At 50.0% G+C, this 12,471-nt stretch overlaps 1 protein-coding gene across 5 annotated transcripts in view; it reads right to left on the bottom strand.

Annotated features, from left to right (window-relative positions):
* Nucleotides 1-12,471, bottom strand: part of Med15 (mediator complex subunit 15) — a 154,848-nt gene that overhangs the window by 23,831 nt on the left and 118,546 nt on the right. For all 5 annotated transcript variants that reach the window (XM_077677520.1, XM_077677525.1, XM_077677522.1 and 2 more), the window contains 3 exons: nucleotides 3,566-3,895; nucleotides 2,296-2,459; nucleotides 68-406 (listed from right to left, as the gene is read on the bottom strand). In XM_077677520.1, the coding sequence (XP_077533646.1) occupies nucleotides 68-406; nucleotides 2,296-2,459; nucleotides 3,566-3,895 (833 nt within the window). The remainder of the gene's footprint in view (nucleotides 1-67; nucleotides 407-2,295; nucleotides 2,460-3,565; nucleotides 3,896-12,471) is intronic.

The raw sequence follows: 12,471 nt of genomic DNA, 5'->3' as shown, positions 1-12,471 counted from the left end.
CCGGCGTGTACTAACAGCCCTGGCTGTATGTACCCTCCGAGGGCAGAGGAGTGATGGGGCCACTCACCACGGAGACGTTGGGCACGGGTCCCTGTGGGCGCATCTTTTGCATGGTGATGGGCACGCAGTTGCCCATCATTTGTGGCTGCTGGGGACGCATCTGCCCCTGCAGCTGGTTCTGCAGCTGCCCCTGCAGCTGGCCCTGCAGTTGTCCTTGGAGCTGTCCTTGCAGCTGCCCCTGCAGTTGTCCCTGGAGCTGCCCCTGCAGTTGCCCCTGGAGCTGTCCTTGCAGTTGTCCTGGAAGCTGCCCCTGCAGCTGCCCTGGGAGTTGCCCCTGAAGTTGCCCCTGCAGCTGGTTCTGCAACTGGCCCTGCAGGGGGTTTTGTAGCTGGCCTTGAAGCTGGCTCTGGAGAAGAAGAAGAAAAAGAAGAAGAGGCGAGGCTCCAATCAACCCTGTTCTCGCTAGAATAAGATCACACCATAAGACAGTTAATCTTTTCAACCCTGGTCGTGTCAACTGATGCCCCGACATGAAAGTTCCAATAGCGCATAGATAACGAAACCAAAACTGCTAGTTTTCTGGGGAATTGTTCTTCAAGGATGACTATTGCAATTGACATCACAGTTGTTACATTTTAGCGCACGCTGGACACCACAAAGACGCCACAGCTCCAGTGGAGACAAAAGTACGACATTGAGGCTAAAAAAACAGAGGTGCTAGTTTTACTCCCAAGTTTGAAAATCCATAATACATGCACCAAGAAGCTCACTTTTAGATGCGACTGCATCTCATTCACTCACCTTGTCCCTCCATACGGCGTTGTTGTTGTCCGTCCACACCCCTCCCCCATTCTCCTCGCCGCGCGAGCTGCGCTCTCCACCGCTCACCCCCTCTCCTCTCCGATAGCGAACACTCTCTCGCGAGGGGCATTGGATTGGATTCGATTGGATTGGCTTGGATTGAAATGCATTAAAGTGGATTGTGTTGCATCATAGCCGCGCCACGTTGCGTCATAGCCGCGGCAGGGGGTTCACGGCACGTTTCACGCGATGGGAGAATCAACCTAACGGAAACAACAACGGAACCCCCTATGCGTCGCATCTACACAGGGGTTCCCGTGAAGGGAGGTGGGAGTAATTTATTCGTAGGCTCACATGGTCATAAAATTTCGGAAAACATGCAAAAAAAAAGTTTCTGCTCAAGAGAGAATTTTTAATTGCCAGATGTCCTAATGAATTGCCTCTTAAATAAATCAGTTAATACTTGCACTACCAGCTCAATTTTTAGATGCAAGGCATCTCTTACACTCGGCCTGTCCTTCTTTCCCCTCGCCTGCCAGCTGCGTTAGCGCGTTCCTCCTCGCCATGCCAGCTGTTCGTCAGCACACCGTTAGCGTGCGTATGCTACACACTCTCTCGTTCTCCTCGCCATGCCAGATGTGCGTTAGCACGCATGCGCGTCTCTCTCTCATCACTCTCTCTCGTGGAGCAGCTATATAACCGCGGTATCTGCGGCGCGCTCCTCAGTCGCTCCGTCAGTCGCTCTCGCTGCTACTGCTCCGACTGCTGATCCACCTGCTGGTCCGATGAGTTGAAATGGATACTAACATGACGTTCCTTATGTAATTGGAAATCTACGTGTGATTGAGCATAATTTAAGGTTCGCTACACTTCAACCACATTTGGGTAACCGACATAACGGAAACGCGAATTGAACCCCGTGAGATGCCTTGCATCACCCAAGGGTTCCCCTCGCGGGAAGATGGAGAGAATTTTTTGTTTGTGGGCTTATGGGGCCTTATAATTTAAGAAAACACAGAAAACATCGCTTTGCTTCAGTTTCTCTAAAAACTCGTGGCTGAAAGGGTAAAGCAGAAAGTTGGCCCAGCTGGTAATGAGGATACTAAGACATGATTATATTAAGACATGATTAGCAGCGTAAATGTAACAAGAATGAAAAGAAGACTTCACTACAACTAAAAAGGACTGGTGTCATTATGCGCCCATTGGTTTCGTCCTTAGTTACGCTAGTAATCCCGTCACACCGTAAGGTTTCACTACAGCACACTGCTCAATGATGAGTGTCCTCTTGCTCATAAATAAAACAAGTGCTAGTGAATGGGATTTATGGCTGCATTTAGCACCATGTTTGATTGCACCTTACTATTTTATCCCTAACCTAACAGTACTTTACGGTGCTGATGGTGGTGCATGCAAGCCCCATCCCTTGGCCTCTCCTCGTCGTCCTCCATAACAGTGAGCACAAATGCAATATGATGCAGGGACCAACAGTACCTGAAGTTGTCCTTGTAGCTGGTTCTGCAACTGCCCCTGAAGTTGGTTCTGCAGCTGTCCCTGGAGTGGCCCCTGGAGTTGTCCTTGAAGCTGTCCTTGCAGTTGTCCTTGCATGGGTCCCTGCTGAGGCTGGGGGGTCATCATCATGTTCCCCACCTGCATCACTGGAGGACACAAGAGCAGGACATGCCAGTGAGCGAAAAAAGTCAGGCTTAACTAAGATGACTCGAGCAGACTTGTCATCGTCATCATCGTCACCCTGTTGATATCCACTGAACGACAAATACAACTCCCAAGACTACCAATTCTTCACATCCTTGTCATCTGGATCCACTCCTTGTCCTCCAACTTATGTAATCTCATTCCTCTGCAGAGATTTTCCACCTTCCCAAAGTCTGTAGCGAATCTATCTGACACACCAAGTTAGAAGTAAAAAAAGGAAACTAAGGAAACAGCCTAATGTTTGAAACAGAGAAATACTGCCAATGCCAGACCACAAGCAAGCAAAACTTTTCTTCGAAGAATTGACGACTAAGTAGATGGAATAGCAATTTTCATATTTATGCCGCCTAGTTTTGCCTCATTGCGCCAGAAGTATAAGTATGCCGGATAACCACAACACAGCAGCCCATCTAGAATATCAACCGCAAAAAACAGCAGAGCAAGATTTAATGCTAGAAGCTGCCTTGCTGCCTTGATTGATATGTATTAGATTTGAATATTGCAAAATAAGGCAACCTCATTAATTTAAACTTAGAGGTCACAAAAGCTTGCATGAATATGGTGAAGACGGTTACAAACAACCGGCGGGACCAGAACGTCGTGCCGGGCAACCCAAACATCTGAATCAAAAGGGGGCAGCAGGAGGCAGAAAAATTTACACTATTTAATGCAAAAGTGCATATGCCATGCCCGAGAATTTTGAATGCATTTGCCTGTGAAACAATGAGCCCATCAGCCTTATAAAAAAATGTCCCCCATTGCTACCGAGTGGTCATAGCATACGAGACTTCCTTGAAGGTCAGTTCCCATTATGCCGAGAAAGGAGAAAGGCTATGCCATCTTTAGTCCTTTAGCATAATCCCCACGAAGGGATCTTGCCCGTCTAAAGGTGTCACACTGCATGCCACTCCTGTTTGAATAGTTACTCGTGGTTACTACAGAAATCAATACTCTATGAGTCATGAATACCGACATGCAGAGGTTAAATTTTTATGGCCAGTGCTTTTACAAAATTGGTCGGCCGCACGAGACAGGTCCCGGCACTCACAGCGTGGCTGCTGCATGGCGAGCGGGTTGAGCCCCCCAGGGCCGCCCTGGGGTGCCTGGGAGCCGTCCAAGAGCTGCCCCGGTGCAGGCTGTCCGGGTGGGCCTCCTCCGCCTCCGGCGCCACCCTGGGTGGCCATAGAGCGCAGGGCCATCATGGGGTCCGTGGGCGGCTGGCCAGGGCCCCCCGGGCCCCCGCCCCCGGGAGCCACCACGCCTCCTGGACCACCACCTCCAGGGCCACCGCCAGGGGGAGCTACGCCTCCCTGAGGTGGCGGACCACCCATCACGCCACCGTTGGGGGCCATGTTAGCCTGGGGGGCCTTCTTGGAGTCTGCACACATAGGAGAGAGAGGGGGGGTGGGGTTACTACAGTGAGTGGAAGACAACGCCCAAGCAATTTTGCGACAAAGAACTTATAGAACTCAGACACTGCCCACAGCCAGATTTGTACACCCACCGCAGAGGTCAAACAAAGAGCAACTATACTTTTCAGATTATTAACAATGAAGAAGCACAAAATTGCTTTTAGATTTAATCCCAAAATGTAAATGACCATTACAAGCCACTGACTAGTTCTGCAGGCATGAGAGCAAAGTAAAATAACAAGAAAACGACAACTGTAGGTCAAAAGAAGTGCGCAGTTAACACTTTTATCAAAAGAAACGACTGCCTGTGTGAAGTGAGTGCACTTTAGTGGACATTTGCTAAATAATTTAGATCCCCAGATTTAGAGACTGCACTAAACTTTATACATATGTACATGGGCTGCACAAGAAACCAGATTTTTAAAAAGCAAGCTTTCACATTTTTTTACTGGTAGTACACTAGAAAGCTACTTAAAAAGAATAAACGTGTCATAACCAGTAATGTAAGAAGTGTCTCAAAAGCGCTGTGTCTCAGGCAAAAACTTCTCGTCAATTTTTTTCAAGCTCTTAATTGCACTGCGTGGTTGGTTTTGTGATGCTACGTGACATCTCCAACTTGGCCACACCAGCCTATTCAAACTTTCTTGCTATTGTAATGAGAGAAGGCGAGCAGAAAGAATTTCGCATCGAGAAATGTCTGGGGTGTCCATGATATGCGCGGTTCTAACAGTTAATTGCCGATGGGGGGAACGGAGGCAAAGAAGGATTGATTCCTCAAGATGGAGTGCCGTTGGTATGACCGCGAAGCGCAGAACGGTGTAGTTACTGGTGAACAAGCTTGTTAAAAACAAATAACAGTTAAAAAACAGGGAAAGGCTGCAGAGACGACGAATTGGGCACAGAGAATTGAAGCGTAAAAAAAAGCAAAACAAAAAGCAGTAGACCTATAGGACAGAAAAACTAGAAATCAGAAAGCAAGGTTTCTATGGCTATATGCGAGGCAGTGCACCGCTCTTTGAAGCATGGGCAGGAAGTGTCTGAGAACACAGGCATACATGGGCCTCTACAGGGCGGGGTCCAGGCAACAGGATGAAACCTGTGTAAGCTGAAGCAGGGACCGGGAAAACATAGAGCTTATTGTCATAGACTGCATAAAGATGCGACCGTGGCGCGGCGATAGGCAAACGACGTTGACGGACGCACTGGGATTTGGTGCGAGGGGGAGCCTCAACTTCAGGGCCGTAGAGATGACGAAGCGGCGGACGAAGTGGTGGTGGATGTTGGGAAGAGAGGGGGACGTGGGAGGAGTAATCAAATGGATGAGAATTTAGAACAGCGGGGGGAGGAAAAAACAAGTGTGCAAGGGCAGGAAGGGGGAGGATGGGGGAGGAAAATCCATTGCGTTAGTAAAGGCAGGGCAAATAATAGGAATAACACAGGCAAGTCGGTTGTTGACAACCGGCGACCCAATACAAAGGGAAGGACTCTAATCATCATCATCATCGTCCGCGCGCCGCCGCCGGCCCAAATGAGTTCGACTGACTGCCGTGGCACGCAAGCGCGCGCCTACGAGTCTCCCGGCGGCGGGCGGCGGCCATTAAATTGGGCGCGGGGAGTGCACTTTTATCAGCGTGTCGCAAGAAGGAGCTCGGCCAAGGGAGACGCGTTTACGGGCCGGGCCACCCGGGTCGATCGCGAGAGCGCGTTTGCGCAGCTCGGCTAGTCGTCGGTTGCCCAACGGCGGCGACGACGGAGCCGCGCAGGCAGCCAGCCAGGCAGGCAGGCAAGAAGCAACGAGACGAGTGCGCAGTTTCGTGTCCAGAACGCGGAACGCCGCGTTTATCGCCCGCAAAAAACGAGCTCGTACCGAGAAAGGACGTGCTCCTGCTACAGGCGCGCGGCCGCCCGAACTACTACCGCCGGGTCTAAGTGCGCACTAACCAAAGTGAACACGCACACAGCAGACACGCGGGAACAGCGGGGAGCGGGCCCGCACGGTACTACAAGACGTTCTCCGGGAGCGCCGGTCGGTCACTTCCGCTCGGCTGGGGCAGCACGTCACAGACAGGCAATTCTTACTGCCACAACTGAAAAACTCGACGGGTGTAAAGGTTTACTGGTGTGGGTTGCGGCTGACTCAATCGGAGAACAGCTATGTTTATCCTTCATAGCAGGACAGGACGGGGAGGTGACACTGTTACGTGAATGTCACCTTTGAGACTGTAAATGAGGTGGAAGGGTTGTGCCTCCAACCAGACCGCTGAATTCCATAAAAAGCTGCGATCAAGATTGCAGGTATTTACTTACGGGGCTCATGACTTAAAGGTAAAGACAACCGAATTTTGTCGAGAATATATTATCTGTCACAAATGAAAGAGCATCACTTAAAACCACTTAACACCGAACGGTTTTGCTGAGAGGGCCCTAGAACTTATGAAATCGGAATTTTTAGATCTACGAACCATACGTGTGCAGCCAGAAGGAATGCTCGCAACCATGGCAGTGAGCCGTGCGGCAACATACGTTTAAATGCACGTGAGATTAAAAGAGGTACTTAAAAACTTGTCTCCGGCTAAAACAACAATAATGTGCATCTTTTCCTATTCCCTCAAGCGGTTTTTGAATTACGCGCTGAAATCGACGAAGTTGTTTGGACATGCGTGGCCTGCGCGATCGGCTGCGCGCAGCCGGCAGCTTGATCACAGAGGCCATGGGACATGTAACGTAGTGTCCCGTTAAGACACTACATGGCACCACCTTTCAGGCCTCAGAAAATTTGGTACAAAGCAAATTATTTCCGCATGATTATTTAGAAAATCCTAGCGGTTACCCCAGTATATAAATCGCTGCCTTTCGTATGAGCTAGAGGACACGCACTCCACAAAAATCGGTTGTCTGCATGCCCACAGAACGTTGAAAACAGCGAACAGTCAAGCTAGCGAAGCGTAGTGGTCGACTAAAGCTACCATGGGAGAGGCCTTCGTCCTGCAGCAGGCACAAGCAGGCCGATAGTGGCGCTAACAGTCAACGTCGGGTGGCAGGTAACACCTGCCGATTACGAAATTTCCGAACTAAGCCCGCAAACAATAACAGTTGGCTTCATAATATAGTTGTTTATAAACTCCAAATTAGGTGTTTCTCCTTTTTCTTTTTCTTCTTTTTTTTTTCGCTCAGTTGTGGAACAGTGGGGCCCTCCGATGTACAGTCGCGGACTCACCCTGCGAGAAGCAGTCCGGAATTCGTCTTTCCCACATACTCCTATGCTGCGCAGAACCCTCGGACTACCCGCGGACTATCGCCGGCTATCAGCGGTGAGTCGAGACGAAATCGAATAGCCCAGTGTATGTTTTTTTACGTATAACGCTCTGACGATGTTGGCCCGCTACTCTTGTATTTTATTTTTGATGCATATTCCTCACAGTACCATTAAGTGAATAATAAATAAATCGGCCCTGCTTCGACTTGAGTGTTTACACGGTTTTATTCGCGCACCCAAATACCGGCCACGGTAGTTGACCAACGTCGGGCGGGCCTTTGTGAGTCTCCAAAACCCCCTACCGAATTCCAAAATAACTGAGGCGCCTAGTCGCCCCATCATTTGACAGAAGCGTTCATTGGCCCCACACGCGCAGTTCACAACGATTTCACCGGATGGTGTATCGAACCCATGCATCGTATCCAAGCTTAACCCGTTTAAGGGCGTGGCTCTCTCTTACCTTCCCCATTTTCTCCCTTGCTAAGGGCAGCGGGCTGAGTACAAAGCGCGCAGTCGCAAACAGCCACGGATCCTCACGGATCAATATAAATATTTTTACGCTTTTGCGCTGAAACGCTCTTACAAAACTTGCTTTCGGTTTCAATTCTGACCTGCAAACCTCTCCGTGAAGTTTGCTTTCTTTCTCTCTTGCAGTGAAGCAATGTTTACAGGAAGTTTTCGGATCGGACGGCGAAAAACTGCACGGGCTCGCATGCACAGCCATCACTTTGAAAACATCAATACGCGCATGCTCATTAAACTGCGCGTCTCTGTGCTCAATGGTGTTGCAACAAAAGAGCGGTTGTGTTATGTGATGAGACAAAGGAAGGATGCAGTGCCATTCGTTCGGATGAGAACGGCCGCCACCCGGGGAGCATAGCCCAGTAACCCCTTTCACCTTCCTTCAAAAAACACTCAGAATTTTCCCACTTATAGATAGCGTTTAGATTTCTTACCTTCTTTCTCTACAATGTCCTGTCTGTATTAAGTGTACGTATATTTTGTTTATTTGTAGCGCATGAATACTTCGGAAACCCCGTTCCGTCACCCTGTCTGCGAAAAGAACGCAATTAAAACCCAAGTGCGCAAACTAAACATTGATCCCTCGAGTGATCGCGAACATACATGCCCTCCGGTCATGCGGTTTTTTTATGGCTTGATTACGAGTTACGCGAACGGTCGTTATAGCCCAAAAGGTAACTTCGCTTAAGGAAAAAAATTTAGAGTGTGGTGTGACTGCCTTGCCGTCTCCGGCGGTTGCATCTTATTTTTCTTTTTCGACGTTGTGGTTTTGTGTATAGGCAGGGCGTAAGAAAACTGCCCGAATTCTGTACCAGAAAACTACACCGAAGCTTAGCTAGCTCCAAGCAGTTTCTCTGTGGTGCAACGAAAAAAAAAAAAAAAAAGAAATGCCGCTCACTGTTGCTCTTCTTGAGGCCTGTCTCAACACCTGAAAGTGTCAAAAGCTTGACACTAATGGGTAATATCGGAGAGGTATTCCTTGGCACATTTTTCAACGTATGCATGCTCTCTAGCAACAACAACAACAACAACAACAACAACAATGATAATAATAATAAAATTAATAATAATAATAATAATAATAATAATAATAATAATAATAAACTAGTTACGAAGCTTTTCTTCGTAAAAGGTGTAAAATAAAGTCAAGGAGGAAGAAACTCCATTCTCGATTCCGCTCAAAATGCGAGAAAAAAAAGAGCCTCCCTAGGCCAGACAATAAAACTAGGCAGAAACATGTCTATTTCGGATCGGCCACTCCCGCGCGCGTCCAACAGGCTAGATATATTGCCGCGTCGGAAAACGCATTGCTCGGACGCACATGCATGTGTTCCCAGTAGGACCCTAGTACAAACAGAATGGGAGGACATACTGTTCGTGCTAGTACTGTGGGGCGAGCGACGGCGTGAATGGGTGCACTGTATGAGCATGTTCGAGGTGAAGGTTCTGTGACGAGTTAATTTCGCACGGTGCCAGATTTGCGTACTGAAGATCGAAGGGTCACCGAGGCGGCAGATAATGTTGTCACACGTGTTTGTCCATTTTTACTGTCTGGCTTAACAAAGCCGATTTCTAATATTTAGAGCAAAATCTAGATCTAGGATAACTAGTTCTTGTGGGGAACCCCTTTACGTGTTGCCGTTTAAACGGTACAGCTCGGGGTCATGAAAACGGGAGGTCCAAAGACATTTCGAAGGTGGTAACGGTTACTCATTCTTCCAGGGAACGTGCTGCCTGTTTTAGGGAGTTGGTTGGTTGGTTGTAGGGTTTAACGCGCCGACGCAACGCAGGCGACGAGGCGCGCCGTAGTGAAGGGCTCCGGATTGATTTTGACCACTTGGGGATCTTTAGCGTGAGCCGAAATCTCGTACACACGGGCGTTTTTTTTTTTTTTTTTCTTTTCGCCTCCATCAGAAAAGCGACTGCCGCGGTCGGGAATCGAACCCGCGTCCTCGTGCTCAGTAGCGCAACGCCTTAGCCACTGAGCCACCGCAACGGGTCTATTTTGGGGAGTTAATGAAATGAACCAAGCTTCAAAATCCCGAAAAACAAGACTGTTTTCTTTCGCTGTCGGAAAACACCGCGTAATTTCAGTCGCCCTAAAAGCCATTTGATTATCGAAGCTTTCCAAAGACACACCGATTAGGCTTGAGCACGATCGACTCCTGCACCAAAAGTCACCCTCAACTCCAAATCGACCCGGACGACAACGACTTCTCCTTGATTTTAACGAGCCTGCCAACCGAAACGCACTCGTTAGCTCCCCCTCCTCTTTACGGCGAGTTAAGAGCAATATATCGACCCCGTCCCCCTCCCCCACACAGGGCCGCAGAGAGCGCGGGAGAGCGTGTAAGCGAAGAGGAGGCGTAAGGATTACCCGTCGCCCGATGTCCTCGGAGAGGATTAACGGATTAGGGTATAAAAATCAATGACCTGCACGACAGCCAGCCAGCGAGTCGTTCCGAGGCGCTGCGCAAGCAGTGCACTCCCCCGCGGCTTTGCAGCAACGAAAAGCGCGGACAAAAAATAAATGAAGAAAGAGAGAAGGACGCTCAATAACTTCGCCTCAGCGGAGGGGGGACTGTCGCGACGCGAGCACACAGTCCACAACTCAAAACGTTCGATCGAGCGCACGCACGGCGGCATTCCTGCAATGCTCTGGACGGCATCATCAGCAGAAGCGGGCGCGCTGCGCCTCCTCCCTCCCATCATCATCCCTTTGCTCCTTCCTCTTCCTTCTCCACTGCTCTCCCTCCTCTTCCCGAATCGATCGTATCGAGCAACAGTGCACAACGCTGCAGGACAGCGCACTCCGCCGACCAGCGGGGGGAGGGAGGAAGAAGGCACACGAAATGAACGATTCAGCAGCGACACGCGCTCCGGATATTATTAAACACGTCCGTAATATCCAACGGGCTGGCTCGCTGTCATACGGCTGCGCAGCGCTCGGGTGCAAAGCGCGCACAAATAGCGTCCGTATTATTCTTTGGAAGATCGTCAATCTGCGCGATTCTAATTCCAAACGCAAATATAGGCTTCTGCAACAGTTACGCGAGGGAAGTGCAGATTTGAAAAGTTAACAGTTCAGCGGAGAACAGCGTCTCCGCACGGCCATCGGAAAACTGGAGACCAAATTAGGTGTACGGCAGCGTCGCTATTCTTCCGGGCGTGTGACTATCGCGCTTATTAAGCGCGACACCGTGATTTTGGTTGGTACCCCATGCGAGAATTTCAAGCGTGCGTGGATGCCGGTTTCTGTTTACAGCAACGCCGGCAAGACCAAATCCCCTTTCTCGCCCAGGTGCAGCTGTAATATGCAAAAAAGCCGGCAGTGCGTTCCGCGAAGCTCAATCCTAAACGGGAACGAAGAGGCTGCGCGCGGCGTCAAGGATTAGCTGTACCAATACAAAGAGGGTGATAACAAAGGGCCGAAGCAATGCGGGCCTGGAGAACGGCGATAGGCCAAGGGCTCTTGATGCACAAACAATTTCCGGGTTAGTCCCCGTTTCCAACGGGCCTGTAACAACAGCATACAACGTGACGGCAGGCGATCGGTGAATGAATACTGCCTTTCTGCGCACCCTTGTGTTCCACGCATACGGCCCCTCAATTGTATGGAAACTGCGCGGCATGCGAGTGACCCTCCTCCATTGCGTGGGGCCCATCCCGGAAGCAGCGCTAACCTTAATTTCCCACCCACTTAGCGGCAAATAAACTAAACACAGCGGTGCAAAACACAGGCAGACAACCATGAGGTAGGTTACAGCCGTCTCCTTTGTTTCAGAATGGCTACTCAACCCGCCACATTTGCCGCGTGCTCTTGAAGAAGACGGCGACGCCAGGCACAGCTGCGCGTGCCCGGAGCTGAACAAGCCGCTCATAGACTATTGCGCTGTGCGTGAGAATGGTGGCGGCACGACGGGACGGTGTTCGGCCCTTGCCACGGACCCGTGCGACGGACTATGTTGGACGCCTTCGGCCGCCACTACTTCAGGGCGCCCCAAGACGACAAGGCCGTTTATTTCTTCCGTCGTTGCAGACTGCTAAAGTTAGCCGACTTCGATTGGAACTCGTGTCAGCATGAGGGAGGGGTATACAGAGAGAGAGGGGGAGAGGGGGAGACAGCTCCTAGCATATTTTATGTTCTTCCCCGCCACCTCCGATCGTCCAAACAAATGCTAGAGAGGCTGTTCAGGGCCGTCGCGCGGTAAGGACAATATACACTACCCATGCACGCAGAAGGCTGTTTCCTTGCAATGCTGCAGTGCCGACGATGTGAAAAGAGACACGTCCACAAGGAGCGTTTCAAGCGCGTCGAAACTGTCGATGCAGTTACGAAGCCGGTACAACAAATGGCGACAAATGCTCACACGTCTGGTGCCGGCTCGGTGTGTTCGTGCCCGGGCGAATGCCGTTCGATAAGAGAAAAAAAAAAATGCAGAGATTCCGAGGTGGAATCGTCAGATAAACGCGTAAAGCGCTCCTCTATAAACACCGAGCCCCCCCCCCCAGCGCCTTAAGGTCTGCTTCACTGTTACACACAAGTCCATTGCTCTGAAGACATCTTACTCGAGCCGATATAAGAAGCCTGATATATAAAAAAAATCTTCCGCATCGCTTCCTAATGAGATTAGAGAAAATCGCGAAAGGTTTCCCTCATCAAATCTGAGTCAAAAGCGCGTGAGAACCTCCGCTAAATGTGCGTCGAACCTTCGCTTAAAGTGCGTCCAATCGGTCGTCACACTTTCAAATATCCAAATAGCA

Source organism: Haemaphysalis longicornis, unplaced genomic scaffold, assembly GCF_048455015.1.
Source record: "Haemaphysalis longicornis isolate Haplotype H1 unplaced genomic scaffold, Haemaphysalis longicornis Haplotype H1 scaffold_7, whole genome shotgun sequence".
Taxonomy (NCBI): Eukaryota; Metazoa; Arthropoda; class Arachnida; order Ixodida; family Ixodidae; genus Haemaphysalis; species Haemaphysalis longicornis.
The sequence above is the reverse complement of the archived record's forward strand: the minus strand, read 5'-3'. Positions and strand labels throughout refer to the sequence as shown.